Here is a 15,475-nt window from a genome sequence, read left to right as displayed (position 1 = left end):
GTTCTTAGGACACCTTCCCCTGGGGGAGGAGAGTCTCTTCTGCACCCGTGAGAGTGAGCTCAGGCCTTTCTCCTGTGAAGACCCTGGATGATGGTGGCTGGTGGCTTCAGTCACTTCTCTCCACAGGCCTATGAGGGAGATTTCAGGACTTTCAGGAATTGAGCTGAAGACTCTTAATAAAGCTGTCTCCCTCTATGTTTGGAAAATGTATCTAGTGAGCCAATTTGTAAATCAGTCTGTTCATTTGGCAACAATTCATCATAAATTTATCATCAATTGGAGTAAAAAGTGAGCTCTGAGACCGATTACCCAGTAGAACCGGCTCATTTGTACAGTAAGACGGCGAGATCTGGCTCAACAGCCCCCACCCGACCATAGAAAAGGTCAAAGTGGATGAATGTTAGAAGACATTTTTTTAAGAGCTTGCAGCCAGCCTTGAGGCCCCGTCCTCTCCTCCTTGGGGTGCTGTGTGTGGGGTGCTTCCTCTTCCCTCAGAGGCAGCAAGGGGGGCTCCAGAGAGACCCCTCGGAAGGTCTCACAGAATCCCAGGGCCTGGGGGGCAAGGAGGGCGCAGTGCACTGGTGTCTGAGTCCCCTTTGAAAAGTCTGGGGAGCAGGATCTGGCTGGCAGTCTGCTGGGAGGGGATCCAGGCGTCCCCACGGTGTTCCCGTGGCTCCCGCATGGCCTGCGCAGGTGGAAGACTTGGGCTGGGGTCACCTTGAAGCCGTGCTGTGCTGGCGAGTGTTCAACAACCAGCTCGCTCTGGGGGTTCGTGTGTCATGCCTGCCAATGTCTGTGGTATAATACCCTGTCATGGCCGACTGCAAGCTACCACAGGATGGTTCTGAGTTCAGACTCGGAAAGAGGTGTGCGTCCGGGGCTCATGGGGCGCTGTGTGGGCTCCAGTGCACTGGGTGAGTCCAAGAGCCGTTTTAATTGGGTCCCTTGGGGGAAGTGGAGCCTCGGGAGAAAGAAACCTGAGGTGGGCCCCAGGACGCTGGGGTGGTGCGCTGGACACACAGCGGCTTCTCCGAATCCACCCTCCCTGTCCTCCCTGGCCCTGCTGCCTGCCCTGGGAGGCTGGCTGGGGTGACAGCAGGCTTCCTTTTCTGCTTTCTGGCTGGGCTCAGCCAAAGGGCATCATCAGCAAGGAAATGGCGGGTGTCTCCCCCCTCAGGTGTCTGTGCCGGGGGCCATGAGCTGGAGGTGGCCCGACAGGAGGCCCCAACGCCTGTCCCATCGCCAGGGCCCTTCTGCACAACCCTTTCTGCCTGTTCCAGTAGCTGCTCGCTCCTGGCCCCTCAGGCCCAGGGCAGTCCTGCTCCTGCCTGCTGCAGTGTCTCCCTCTGGGGTGGCCCTTCCTGTGGTCTCCCTACCCCTGGCTCCCGCCTTTGTAAACAGGCGGTTTTCAACTCTCTCCACAGCACCTCATTTGAGTTCTGCCATCTGCTTCCTGTTAGGACTCTGACCGTGAAGGTTCTAAGTCTGAACAAGGTGCATGCCCTCTGGTCAAGGGACATGCTGGTGAGGGACCACCAGAGACTCATGAAAGGACCCCAAAGGAGGAAGAGTTAGCTCTGGCCTCCACCAGAGAGCCAAAGCCATGTCACAACAGCTCCAGTCGAAGGAGGTCTTTGCCAACGCCCCTTCTGTCTCCCTGTGTCCTTCTCAGCCCTCTGGGGGACACTGCGCCTTAGCAGGCTGAGGGAGGACGTGAGTGGAGAGAAGTCCACGACCACCCACCCTGCCCTGTTTCCTCAGGACAGCTGGCTGGGCGAAGGGAGAGAAGTGAGCGAAATTCCAATTATTCAGAGTGCACTTATCATAGAAAATGCTGATTTTTGTTGTTGTTTGTAATTAACACTGAATGGCCCACTGAGGTGTGGGGCTGCTCAGTTTCTACCTGGGGTAGAGGCACTATCCCTCCTATGATGGGGGATTGTGGAGGAACAACAAAAAAGTCACCCTCATGAGCTCTCCCTGGACCGCGCACCATGCCCGTCCACCGCCTGCCGCCAAGGGCCTACTAGATGTTACAGCGGACCTGGAGGAGACAGTGAGAACTGGCACGTTTCTGTTTTCACCTTTACATAATATTGTCCTGACATAAATGTAGTGAGGAGAATTAAGATTAATCAGAATTGAATTTAGAGTCGCATTTTATCACCTCTTCTGTCACAGTGATTCCATTAAAACAGTTATTTTGGTTTGATCTCCAAACCCTTGGAATCTAATCCTTTTTGAGTTCTGGGAATTATAAACATTTCAAATACAAAAACGTTCAGAACATGCTATAAATAACATCCCTTGCTATCTCTATAAAAACCTAAATACTCGGCCACAGTTGTTTCCGTTTTCATTCCTTAACAAAACATGGTGGAATTGGTGGATGCCTCTTCTCCCTTCCACAGTCCACCATCATCCGACTGAGATAACGCCATCCTGATGGGCGCGTGGCCTTTGTGCTATGCTCTACATTCTCACACTATGTTTAATGTCCCTTAAACATTAAAGAGCAACTTCTTGACCAAAGAGGTAGTTGCACAGGTGCACCCTTGAGAAATGCTTATGGGACTGGACACCTAAGTTTGAGGCATCTTTCTTATTTATGTTATCTTTCACAACAAAGGTAAGATGCTCCCGCTCCCCCTAATAAATAGCACTGAAATTTTTGGAATTTACATAAACAGTATCATTCTATACATATTCTTCAGCAATATTCTTCTTTCAATCACTATTGTATTTTTGAGATTTACTCACGTTGCTAGGTGTGGATCTAATTTATTCATTTTAAATTCTCTGTGGTGTTCCATGGCATGAATATCTTACAGCTACAAGCTCATTTACCCACCCCTGACCAGGGACTTTGGGATGTCTCTGTTTCTGTTTTTGATCATTTGTTTGACTATGTGCAATGATAAGAAGAATGCTGTGATACGTGTATCCTTGAGCAAGTATGTGGCACTTTCTTTTTTTTTTTTGGTACCAGGGATTGAACCCAGGGGCACTTGACCCCTGAGCCACATCCGTAGCCCTTTTTATTTTTAATTTTGACATAGGGGCTTGCTAAGTTACCTAGGACCTCAGTTGTTGAGGCTGGCCTTGAACTTGTGATCCTCCCCCCTCAGCCCCCGAGTTGCTGGGATTACAGGCGTGTGCCACCACATCCAGCTTGTGACACCTTCTTAGGTAAATGTTCCTAGGCACGGACTTCCTTGGATGGTTTCTGTGTTTTTAGCTTTACCAGAAATTTCCAGATCATCCCTGAGTGGTTGTACGTGGTCCTTAACCACCAGGTTCACTTTCCTTGTTTCTCTTTCCCTTTTCTTATTTGGAGAACCTTGACTAACACACAAACTGGGTGCTCTTATTCCTAAACCACAGTTGCACTGCAAGACTGGCCCCAGGGCGGACCCAGTCCCCGGGTCTGCAGGGACTCAGTGGGTCTGATGCTGTGGCACTGGGAACTGGGCGGGGAAATGAGGTGAGGACTCCTCACTTCAAGCCTCCGTCACCAGCCTGGAAATTTGTGTCACTGAGGCTAGCCCTATGTTCACGAGCAACTGTGGATCGGAATTGACTAGAGACTTTGTCCCTGGTGTCACAGACCTGCCTGAATTCTTTTGGAACCAACTCAGATGTCATCTCACCCCTCTGGGGAAGCTGCTTCCTTTACATCCCACCTTTTCCGAGGAATCGACATTCTCACCATTCATTTCTGAGAGGATTGGGACACGGCCCGTCTGTCTGGGCCTGACGTGTCTGCACGCGTGCCCACACAGGGCTCCTGCCTGTCTAAGGAGGTCTGGACTCACAGAGCTCATCCTGTGCTGCCTGAGGGCTGAGGAGGGCTCAGGATCCACGTGCTCTTGTCACAAGTAATGAGTGTGTGCCAGAAGGTTCCGGGGACTGTGCTGGGCACTGAAATATCACCGGTCCAGTCACTTCCTTTTAAGATGCTGGAACCTAGGCACAGTGTAGCTGCCCGGCATATCCATGATGTATAAAGGCAAATCCGTAGATCTCACTGTTTTTTTCAGTAGACACTTATGGAGCACCTCCTGTGTGCGATGCTGGGCGTGGTGCTGGGAAAGAAAGCCACTCTGTCCAGTGGGGGTGGGGCGGCCAGGAGACCTCACTGTAGGAGGGTTTGCCCAGAGCTCTGTGTGGGCCGTGGGAGGTGGCACAGCTCTGGGAAGGGAAGTTTGGAATCTGCCCTCCAGAGCCACAGGCCTGGAGGGAGGAAGGTATGTTGGGGGCTGGGGTGTGTGGCGGGTGCTCTTCCTTCAAAGTTTCATGGCAAAAAGACAAGAGAAGTCGTTTGGGTGGAACTGGGTGGGGGAGATCCGGGCCCTACTGCTTGGCCTGGGCTCTGCTTGCTCTCATGCCTGGTGCTGATGGGGCCGTGGAGACCAGCTTCGTCTCACAGAGCCCACTTCACAAACCAGTGCTGGGGGGCTCCCCTACTCTGCCCCAGCAGTGGGCCCCGTCCACCCCGGCACCCCTGGTCAGTTTGCGCTCTCTCACATTGTTGTCCTCAGATGATCTCAGACAATTTTACAGCAGATGAGGGGAAGTGGCAACAGTGAGGTTTCTTTGACAGGAACCACAAGAGGTCACTGCAGGAATTCTGTTAGAGGCAAAAGGGCTCCTCAGAATAACACGTGTGGCAAAGCAGGAGCCGTCCACGTGGGGTCTGTCAGCCTCCATGAGGCCCCTGGGGCAGGGGTCTGAGTGTCACCACCTGACTGCAGGGTTGGGCATGCACACCAGCAGGTGGCAATCCAAGGGCCCCAGGTGGTCTCACAGTCACAACGTCCCCTCTTGATCCAGGAGGTCTTTACCCCTGGTCAGTGAGGGGCAGAGAGGGATGGGGAAAGACGGGCATTTAAGAGGCAGTGCTGGTGGGGAATCCTTGGCGCTTTGGAACCTGCCAGTCTCACACGTGTGGCCATTTTCTTTATTAATCCCTATTAGCAGTTCTGTAACCACGTGTGGAACGTGTCCACAGGCAGAGGAAGGGACTGCAGCTGGCTGTTTTCAGGAGCTGGGTCGAGAGCCAAGAGCAGAGCAGGGTGCTGCCTTCCATCCCGCTACCTGTGCTGGCAAGTCTGGAGCCCCACAGGGCAGTGGCAGCCCCCCAGGACAAAATGATTGTTGGGCCACTTACCCCAAGGGGCCAGGCCAGGCCCTGATGGAGTGTGAGCAGTGCAGGCCTCCTGGGCAGTCTCAGATCCCACGGCTGAGTTCCCAGTAGGTCAGTTAGGTGGCCCAGGACTGAGGGTCCCCTGGGTGTGAGCTGGAAGTGCGCTCCAGTGGGAAGAGCCTGCCCAGGCGGAGGGCAGGTCCAGGCCATGGTGTAGGTCTGAGGCAGCAGGACTCTTCACTCTCGCTGAGGGACTCACGTGTGTTGTGGCCTCTATTTCTCCTAAATGGCCTTCTTGACCAGGACTTCCTCGTTCAAATGTTCAGTAGTTCAGCTGCTGTGAGTGGAATGTCAGATTCCAGGCTCTCAGCGAGATGCCTTCCCTCCACTCTGTCCCTTCACCTGCCCCAGGTCCTTCCCCAACACACACACACACACACACACACACACCCGCCACATACACACCACACATGCCAACACATATATACACAAACACCTCAACACCCCCCCACATACGTGCCACACACCCAAGTACATATTACATGCACATGACACACAAAGAGACGTGCATTATACCTATACCCCCCACACCACATACCTCCCACCAGCCCACCTCCCCAACCCCCAGCCACTCCACACTCTTCTCTAGGGTTCTGAACCTTGTCCACCTCTGAGACTCAGCCCAGTCCCAAGGTGTTGGTGACAAGCCCCAGGGGCCATTCCTTGTGGTCCATTCCAAAATCGATGGCTGGTCCTCCTCACCTGACACATTTCAAATGCTGCTTGGGAGTGTGATGTGTCTTTAAAATCTTCACCATAGGCATTTGTTAGAGTTTTGATTGTGCACTGAACAAGATGCAGTCTCTGATAACTATTGCTCAGAGAGAGATTTAAGAGAGAAAGGCCACAGCCCACATTCCTGGAGCTGGATTCTCCCAGTTTCATTCCTGCTATGTGTGACCATCAGAAAGCAGAGTACCTGGGTCATATTATCTCGGTTGCTCGCATAAACGTTTTCCATGAGTTATGCTTTAATGTCAGGCCTCTAGCTTTTATCGAGGGTCGATATGAGAATCATCTGGTCGAACAACATTTTGGTAGCTTTTGTAAAACTGCAGTTGAAGACATCGTTCACTGTGCCACTCAGTGTCCTTTACACAAGGATCCACACGATAAATTCTGGCTTGTGTTTGGTTCCAGGAAGAAATTCTATTTCTGCAGATAAATTAGTCAGTATGCTTCTTGCTGTCAGAAGATGAAAGCTATGTAACTCTGGGTGCTTCTCTTCTTGCTTAGCGGCTAGACGAGGGAGAGGCAAATTTATTGCCTGTGTGTGTAATTTGCTCAGCTGTGGGGTCCAAAAGCACTTACTCCTTCTACTTCTTTTAAATGGACTTATTTTATTTTATGTTCAAATGTCTCATTGTACTTTTGCGAGATGTGTGAGTCTGGAAGCCATCTGGGGACGCATTCATTTGCCCATTGATTTGACCAATTTATTGCTCGTTTTGGCTGCTGGGGATACAAAGATGAATTCGGCTGCACCCAGTTTTTAAGAAGCTCACATTTTAGTGTTCAGAAAAGCTATGGAAATAAATAATTGCAAAACAAGCTGGTGCACTAAGAGATGTTTGAGGCCGGGGGGAAGAGCAGCCGTGGGAGGCGGGGTCAGAGAAGGCTTCGCGGAGGGGTCAAGGTCAAACTGGTTTTGTTGTGCCAGTGGGAACAGGACAGTGAATAGAGGAATACATGCTTCTGAATCTGAAATTTGAAAAGGGAGCTCTTGTATCTATCTATCTATCTATCTATCTATCTATCTATCACCTATCTATCTATCTATTTATTGTATATGTCCCCTCACTTTGGTTAGGTTGGAAATTCTAGGAGGGCCCCACTGGATCTGTGCCCCTCTGTGGGCTCCAGTATGCTGGGCAAGGTGCCCAGAGCAGGTGCAGTGTGATAGCTGGACAGAGACTCAGAACCAGGCTGCTTGGCTTTGTATTCTGAGCTGAGCAGAGTTAGGCAGGTTTGCTTAACTCCTCTGGGCCTTAGCTGTGAAGTGGAGATAATAATGATGTGTACCTCATGGGGATGTTATGAACATTAAAGAAAATACACTTAGAGAAATTATACACATGCCCAGCTCATGGTAAAATTCTCAAGAACGCATCAGCGTTATTAACAATCCTTTATCGTTTAGGGTAGCTGGGACGACCGAGTGGCACCCACACGCTGGAGTTCAGCAAGCCCTCTGGACTGTCCTTTACAAGTGATGCCTGCATTAAAACACCGTTATTTTATTGTCTCCTGAAGGAGTTTGTGGGAGCCAGTCTCTCCAAAAGTCCTCAGTCACTTTTGATTGTGGATGATGCCCTTAGAACTGGTCACTGATCTTACTTTTCAATGCCCAGCTCTAGCTCTCAGACCTAGGGAGCCTACAGGGCCGGAGCTTCTCCTGCCTTATTTCTATCTTCATTCATTGCCCTGTCCACTGCTTTTCAAAAAGACTGGGGTTGGTAGATGTTTATAATTCCTGATGTTCCTCAGGCAGGTGGTAAACAGGAAGCCATGGTCTGGACTTTCAGCCAGAAAAGGAGTAGAAATCCTTATAAAACCGTGTGTGTGTGTGTGTGTGTGTGTGCGCACACACACACACACATACACTGCACACACAACTGGCCTTCAGAGGGGTACTTGTCTGTTTGCCAGTGGTGTGGTGGTGTTAAATAGTTGCTCTCAAAAAAAAAAAAATGCCTGTTTGCCTGGCACCAAAGCATATGCCTGCAATTCCAGTGTCTCAGGAGGCCAAGGCAGGAGGATCGCTGAGTTCAAAGCCAGCCTCAGCAAAAGCGAGGTGCTAAACAACTCAGTGAGACCCTGTCTCTAAATAAAATACAAAATAGGGCTAGGGATGTGGCTCTGTGGTCAAGTTACCCTGAATTCAATCCCCAGTACCCCTCCCCCAACAAAAGGCTGGGTTTTATAACAATTTATCATCAATTTCTTTGGTGTAAATTCTCCACCATGTCTGATTTCCTGCTACCAGTGTGATGTCACTAATGTAGGCTTGAGAAGAACGTGCTCAGCAGCATACAATCACCTAGTCTCTTCACTACACTATATAGTGGATGCAGGTAATTTAAATGTTGTAAATTAATTAATGAATCTTTTGTTTAAAGATTACTTTTGTTTAAAAATAAAATTCATTAAATTCTAAGCTTACAGAATTTGATTTTCAGTATCAACCATATTTAAAACACCTCCCCAAGTTCCTGCAACATTAACATCTCGGTCTAAGGTATGAGATGAGCTGACTGCCCCTTGCCCAGGGTTTGGTGACCCATCACCCAATCGCCACCTCTTGTGGACGGAGCCTCCCGCAGCACCACTAGGTCTTTTCCTTTGTGGTTCGCCATTGCCTTTGTACCTATTTCCTTGGGCGCGCATCTGCTTTTACACAGAGACATGTTCCTATGCAAAATATGTGGGAAAACCTCATCTGCTATTTCCCCCAAACCAACCGCACCTACATTGATGGATATTTAGGAGCAGGCAGGTGGGGGGAAAAAAAAGAGAGAGAGAGAGAATAACAGGGGCATATTTAAAACCGAGGGAGAGGGAAACTGAAGAGATAGACAAGGAAATCGAGCCAAAAGGGCAGAAGAGAGCAGGACAAACGAGCGGATGGGGCATGTCACATCCAGTCCCTTTGCATCTGAAGCCCACGTGCGAGGGAGCTGCAGGGGCGCTGTCCCTGCCGTCGCCCGGAAGCCCTGTAAACAGTCTGGGGTGTCCAGCGTTCAGCTGCACCAGAGGAGCCCGGCTGCTCGTGGTCACCTGGGACGCATGCGCATTGGCGACTTGCCCCAGACAGGCTCCCGAGGAGCCTGGACCCTGGACGGCGATGCGGCTCTTGGTCGCACAATGGCAGCTGGGGGATGTGAACACTTCTTCTCTAATTGGGATAGTGTGCTTTTAAAACAAACAGGCATAATGCTCTTAATTAAACCTCCAGCCAGGCTGCTTTCTATTTGAAGTTTGCTGATTGCTTCAGGCAGAGCTGGGCCCCGCTGACCCTGGCACCTGCCACAGTTGAGAAGTCTCCAGGGACATGAGCTGGCGACAAGGGCCTGCGGTTGCAACTGAGAACATGCCGCGGTGTTCCAAAGGCCTGGGAGTGACTGTCCCAGCTGGACGGGTCAGGTCAGGGAGGGCCTGTGCTGGGGAGCGGAGAGGACAGAATAGCCCTTGCCCCGAAAGTCACAGGAATGGCTTGCCAGGCCCCCGGAGTGAGTGGCATTTTTCATATCATTATATCTCACAAGCCAGGGTCATGAAGGCTAGAGGACAGGCCAGAGTTTTGAGGGCCGGATGGCAGCTCTAGGGGAGGACTCCACATCTAGGGGCCTACCCAGGGTGAGCAGGGGCAGGGCTTGGAGCCCAGAGGGTGCACTTGACAACTCTTCCAACAGAGGTCATTGAGCCTGCCCAGGACCAGCTCAACCAGCTATTAGCCCAGGACAGCTGGCCAAGGCACTGAGCAGAGAGTCAGTCCTGCCGTGCAGGCCCCTGGCCACGGGGGCGGGGGGCAGGTGGTCTGAGCCCTCGGTGCCAGGGTCAGCCGTGGGAGCATGGAGCGCCAACCAGTGTGGCTTGGGCTTGCTGCTCCTGTCTCTGGTGCAGTCAGTTGTTATTCCACATTATCATCATCAGTACTTCTGAAAGGCGGTGACCCAATCTCCCTCAGAATCAAGTTACTAGGGTCCACCGGGCCAGCACTCATACATTCAGGACTCTGTCCCGTTTCCCTGCTGTCGGCCCTGGGTGCTAGATTTCTCTAGCTGCAGGTCATTGCAGGGTCCAGGCCACCTCCAGGGGATGCGAGAGGCTGGGCCCGGCTAGCTGGGGAGGGGAGGACCCCTGCTCTACCAGCCTTGTGGAGAGCTGCACGGTCCCTGGGTGACTTCCTTGGGTCACATATCAAAAGGAGGCGCTCTCTACAGATGCTCGCTGGTGAGAGGGTGTGAAGGGCCTCTTGGAATGTGACTATGGGTTTAGTGTCTGCACGTCAGTGGCTGAGGTCCCCATCGCTGGAACTCGGAGAACCGGGTGGAGCCCCGGTTCCAACACTCACTGGACACTGGACCCCAGGGTGGGGATGGCAGAATCTCCTCCACCTGGCAAATGCACCTCTCTCTCTGGACTTGTGAGGGTGGAAGGGGACAGTGCACATCAGGTGGCTGCAGACGGGCCACTGTTTTCATTATTCATTGTCACTGATGGGGCAGTGACAATGGCTCTAGAAAGCTCAGAGAAGGACCCGGATGTAGGAAGTGGACACAGGGGATGTGGGTGGAAGGGGCCTGCAGCATGAGGCGGGGGCTGGAAGGTAGGAGGAGGCAGGTGCTGAGGACCAGGAGCAGAGCAGGGGTGGGAGTGAGGGCCACCGGGAGCCATGCCCACAGCAACCCTGGCTTCCCTCCCCTCCAGGGCTCTGCTCCGTCTCCACCCCCCACCTCCCTTCCCGCGGCCTTTGCTCTGTACTCACCTAGTGCCACCTGCTGTATGTGCCGCCGGGTGATCTCCTCCTTCAGGTGACCTGTCAAAGACAGAGTGAGTCACTAACGGGTCTCCAGTGGGCTGCAGGAAGACCTGCCTCAGGAGCATGTGGCCAGCTAATCGGGGAATGAAAGGTACAGATTCAAGGAGACGGAAGCAGGCACACCTTCCAAGGAGAGCCCCAACCCCCATTTATGTCCTGGGTTGTGCTGAAAGAGGATGCTGCCAGGGCAGGCACTGGCTTGTCAACACCAATATACTCCTCACCCTTGGACTCAATCACAGGGCTCTTTTGTCATCTGTCACTCATAACCTTTGCTAGGGCCCTACTCTCTTAAATAGTTCTTTTTGTCTGTTATTAATGAAGGGGGAGGCAGGATTTCATCTTTTAATAATTTATCCACTTCCTTAAGAGATATGAAACTGTGTCAAATTAAAAAAAAAAGAGTAGTTTTAGTTGACAATAATCTTAACAGTTGATTAGTAGGTAAAAGTCACATAATTTTAGGTTGCATCAATAAAGCTATAGTGGCTTGAACAAGGGAGGTGATATTCCATTGTATTTTGCAGTCTTGAGATCACAGTTGGTATTTGTTCTGGGAGCTTCCTTCACAAGAAGAATCAAAGGATGGGTGGCTAGGATGGTTGAGAGATCTGAAATTATGCCATTTGAGAAACAATTGAGGTGACCTGAGGTATTTGGAGGGAGAAGAAAGGTTAGAGAGAGAGGAGGTAGAGAGATAATGGCTGTCTTTGGATAACTGTATGCTGTCATATGGATGAAGGAACAGATTTATTTTGTCTTCCTCCTGAGGGCAGAAGTCAAATCCAACAAAGGCAGATTTTGGGGCTCAAACAGAAGGCAGAGAGCTCACAATGAGCACTGTTTCAAAATGGATTAAGTTGTCTCAAAATGGATTAAATCTCCTGGCACCGCAGCCAGCTCCTTCTGGAAAGTGCTGGCGCAGAAGCTGGGTGATCATCGGAAGGATGTCCTGCCCCAGGGAGGAGCGGAGCGTGCTGGCCGGGCCTGCTGGCCCCAGGCTGCCTTCGTCCCACCCTCCCGATTCCAGGTTGAGGGTGGCTGACAGCGCCCTGGCCTGCTTGTGTCTGGGGTGCAGCCGGCTGGTTAGGATGTCAGTGCTGTCCGCATCACACGGCCCACGTGGAGGGGGCCAGCCCGTGGGGGTTCCGGGGAGCGGGGTTCCACTGCTCCCTTGTCTGATATATTTCTTTCCTCACGTGAAGCACATCCTACAGCTCCGAGGCTGCAGCTGGACCAAGGAGCTAAGCCATGAGCAGACAGGGGAGGGTCACGGGAGACCTGTCACTCACACAGTGCCAGGACACTGCCAGGACAGCACGATGGGAGGGAAGGCAGAGGTCACGCCTCCTAACTTCCCAGCTGATTCAGGATCCTCTGCAGACTGAGGTGGCCTCTCCCCTGCGTGTGGGTCCAGCCCGTCCCGCTGAGGAAGGCGCCCAGGAGGGCTCAGTCCTGCCGAGGGTCACCTGCTTGCCTGTGACTTGCTCAGTCCTCTGCACCAGCACAGAAAGGAAGGCCCCTCGCTGGCAGGGACAGCCCTTCACCCGGCTCAGTACACCACGCTTTCTCTGCTTAGATTGCTTTGGTTTCTTTCGCTGTGGCGGTGCTGAGGGGGACCGGGCCTGTGCGTGCCGGGCAAGACCTCTACTACCCACGACACCCCACTTCCTCCCTGCTGAGCCTTCCCAGTCCCCCGGGGGCCCTCAGAGGCCTCTGCCTCAGCACATCGCCACGGGGGAGGGCTTGGGTCCCTGCGTGTCTGCCCCTTGCCTTCCGTGTGTCCCCACTGGGGCGGAAACTGCAGGAGAGGAAGCCTGAGGAATGACTGCCCCCCAGTTCTAGGTGGGGGAGGGCAGGGGCTTCGGGGGAGCTTGAGGGGAGCTGGGGAGGGCGACCTGGCTCAGTGGGGAATACTGGTGAGCCTGAGGTCACCATGAAAATGACCTGACCCTGGGCCAGCCACAGCCACAGTTGGGATCTCCTGGCACTCTGTGTGATGTGGCCTTTACTGTCCCTGTCAGTGGAGTGAAGCAGCGGGGGAGCACAAGGACGGTGCTGGCCGGGCTCCGGTCAGTGGGTCAGTGGCTGGGCTCTCAGGAAGCCTGGCGCATCCGTGCTCCCAGTGCAAGGAGATGCAACCGCGGCAAATGCAACACACCCCGAGAGACCTCTGGGTTCAGCGCGAGGCACGGAGCTGCTCTCTTCTCCACCTCGTGCACAGCTCAGGCCTCCTCGACCTCTGCTTGTGCCTGCATGTCTGGTACAGGCACCTCACCCTCGGCCTCTCCCATGCCTGGGAACTGCCCTCCGGCCAGCCAGGGAGTGACTTGCTCCTTTAACGTACATGCTGGGCTCCCTCTGCCCTGGAAAGCTGCCTCCCTGATGGTGGGCCTCCAACCTCAGCCTTGCCCACAGTAGGTGTTCAACCTCCCCAGTCCCCACTTCCCTGCTCCCGGGGAGATCCTTCTCCCAGGCCCTGGGGAAGCTGCGTTGGGATGAGGGGCTCGAGAGTTCTCCATAGCCCCTGCTCAGTCATGTACATAAGGGGGGATTTTAACCAGGACTGAGAGTTCTACAAAGTCCTCAAACTTAAATACTTATTCTTAGGATCAGGAGGCACCCCTAGGGGCCGAAACTGGGTCTTTATGATGTCGCATGTTGCTGAACGCAGCTCTGAACCCGCAGCCACACTCAGCTTTGGTGAAGGGACTCACATTTACCCCTCTGCCCCCCATGGCAATTTTTTGGAGATCTCCCCAAACAAGCTTCCCCAAATAGCCATATGGCTGATGTCTAATTGCATTTTCCAGCAGAGCCATCCATCAAGTGAAGATAGCAGTGTCTGTAATCTGCTGGATCTTGCAGCTCCACGGGTGTTGGCAAAAGCAGGGGTCGAGGGGGATTGCAGAATCCACTGAGCATGCAGCTTGCTGTCATTACCACCGTGATAAATTTGCTGGTTTTGGCCTGGGTTCCTGGACACATCCCCATCCAGAGGTATGGAAAAGAGATGAAACGGAAACAGAATTCCCAGCCCGAGGCAGGAGACAGTCTAGGAGGGAAGCAGGGAGCCCAAATCAGGGTCAGACCCAAAGTGGGGAGGGCAGGGCAGGAAAGCGCACAGAGGAGGGTGTTGGTAGTCAGCAACTTAAACACTACCTACGGGAAACACCTTCTCTCCCTTTCTGTTCGTTAATTGCTGGAGTGGGTGGCAGTGAGGGCGGAAAGGCACTCTGTGCTGCAACCATTCATAGGAGATGTTTGGCCCTGAAAGCAGCCACACGCAGGGCCTGTTCTCTGTTACAAACTGTACAGAATCTGCACAACTGATTTTGAACATGGATAATTGGTTTTTTTGGTTACAACAATTTTCCTTAGTGCTTCACACTTTGTTTTGCATGCATATTAGTTTGAGATCATTCACGAAATGAAAGCTGCTTGGCCAGGCCAGAGGACAGCAAGCCATTTATGACCCCTGACAGGGCTGTTGCAGGCTGCTTCTGAGATGTCTGTGACGCTGTGCCTGTTGAGGATGTTCATGTTGCTATCAAGCAATAAACATTTATTACTCATCTACTATATGTTAAGCACTATGTTCTAAGTACTGTGGAAAATACAAATTAAGAGAAAAGTCTACCCTAGCCAAAGAAAAGTAGCAAATAGGTGATTTGTATGCTCTTGCTTTTAAACTCTGGACCCATGGCCTATCTTGCTTCCTGTCATGGTTGCTATATTAGGTTGTTGTGTTACTATAATAAAACACCTGAGGCAAGCTAACTTAACAGGAGGTTCATTTAGCTCACGGTTTTGGAGGATGAAGTACAAACAGCACGGTTCATGTTCTTGTAAGGGCCCCCACTCAGCTGTGTCACCTCAAGGCAATGATGGGAGGAAGAGATCACATCACCAAAGAGGAAGCCAGAGTCCCACAGTCCCTTGAAGGGCATGCCCCCAGTGACCTAAGGCCCTCCCAACAGGCCTCACCTCTTGTGGGTCCCACTTTCTAACATTGCCACGTTGAAGACCAAGTTTCCAACACGTGAACTTTCAGAGACACATGTACACCACGTCCAGACCATAGCAACTGGTTTGTTTTTCTGCTGAGTCTGAGCTTGGCTCTTCAACGCAGCATACCGCACAGCTAGAGCCAGTCACTTGGAGTTGGACTTGGGATGAAGCAAACTCCTTTGCCCTTTTGGTTATATCAGAAAGTAATTGCACATTTGGAGGCAGCCAGAGTTGCGTTCAGATCCTAACTCCGCTACTTCTTAGTTGGGTGGCCTACTTAGTATCTCAAAGCCTCAATTTAATCATTTGAAAAATGAGAATGATAACATAACTGCAATAATAGCTGCTTTTAAGAGTAAGGGACAATACGCTGGTGTATATATATATAATACTCCGTGCTAGTTTTAGGTTTGAGGCCTTTTCAGGCGGATTGAAGGGATACCACATTACTAAGGTTGCTTAACTATGAGAGCAGCCGCAGAGGCGAGTTTTCAGGAGGGAAGGGTGGCTTAGGAAAGGCAGGTCTCAGAGGTGATTCAGAGCAGGGGTGCTGCGAAAGGTGCTCAGCCAGAGCTAACAGCTGGGACAAGGTGCAGAGAAGGTCAGCCGTGCACCAGCTTGGGACAGGCGCTGGAGGGACGGCTGCGAGGGGGAGCAGAGCTGGGGTAGGGAGACTGCATTGAGTTCCTGCTCTGGGGTCCTGGGTGATTACTGGG

At 52.1% G+C, this 15,475-nt stretch overlaps 1 protein-coding gene across 1 annotated transcript in view; it reads right to left on the bottom strand.

Moving 5' to 3' along the window:
* The window catches only part of Kif6 (kinesin family member 6), a 387,415-nt gene that overhangs the window by 30,392 nt on the left and 341,548 nt on the right, over positions 1–15,475 (bottom strand). The window contains exon 16 of the mRNA XM_077109561.1: positions 10,695–10,745. Within this exon, the coding sequence (XP_076965676.1) occupies positions 10,695–10,745 (51 nt within the window). The remainder of the gene's footprint in view (positions 1–10,694; positions 10,746–15,475) is intronic.

The sequence above is a fragment of the Callospermophilus lateralis genome, chromosome 6 (genome assembly GCF_048772815.1).
Source record: "Callospermophilus lateralis isolate mCalLat2 chromosome 6, mCalLat2.hap1, whole genome shotgun sequence".
In the NCBI taxonomy this organism is placed as follows: Eukaryota; Metazoa; Chordata; class Mammalia; order Rodentia; family Sciuridae; genus Callospermophilus; species Callospermophilus lateralis.
The sequence above is the reverse complement of the archived record's forward strand: the minus strand, read 5'-3'. Positions and strand labels throughout refer to the sequence as shown.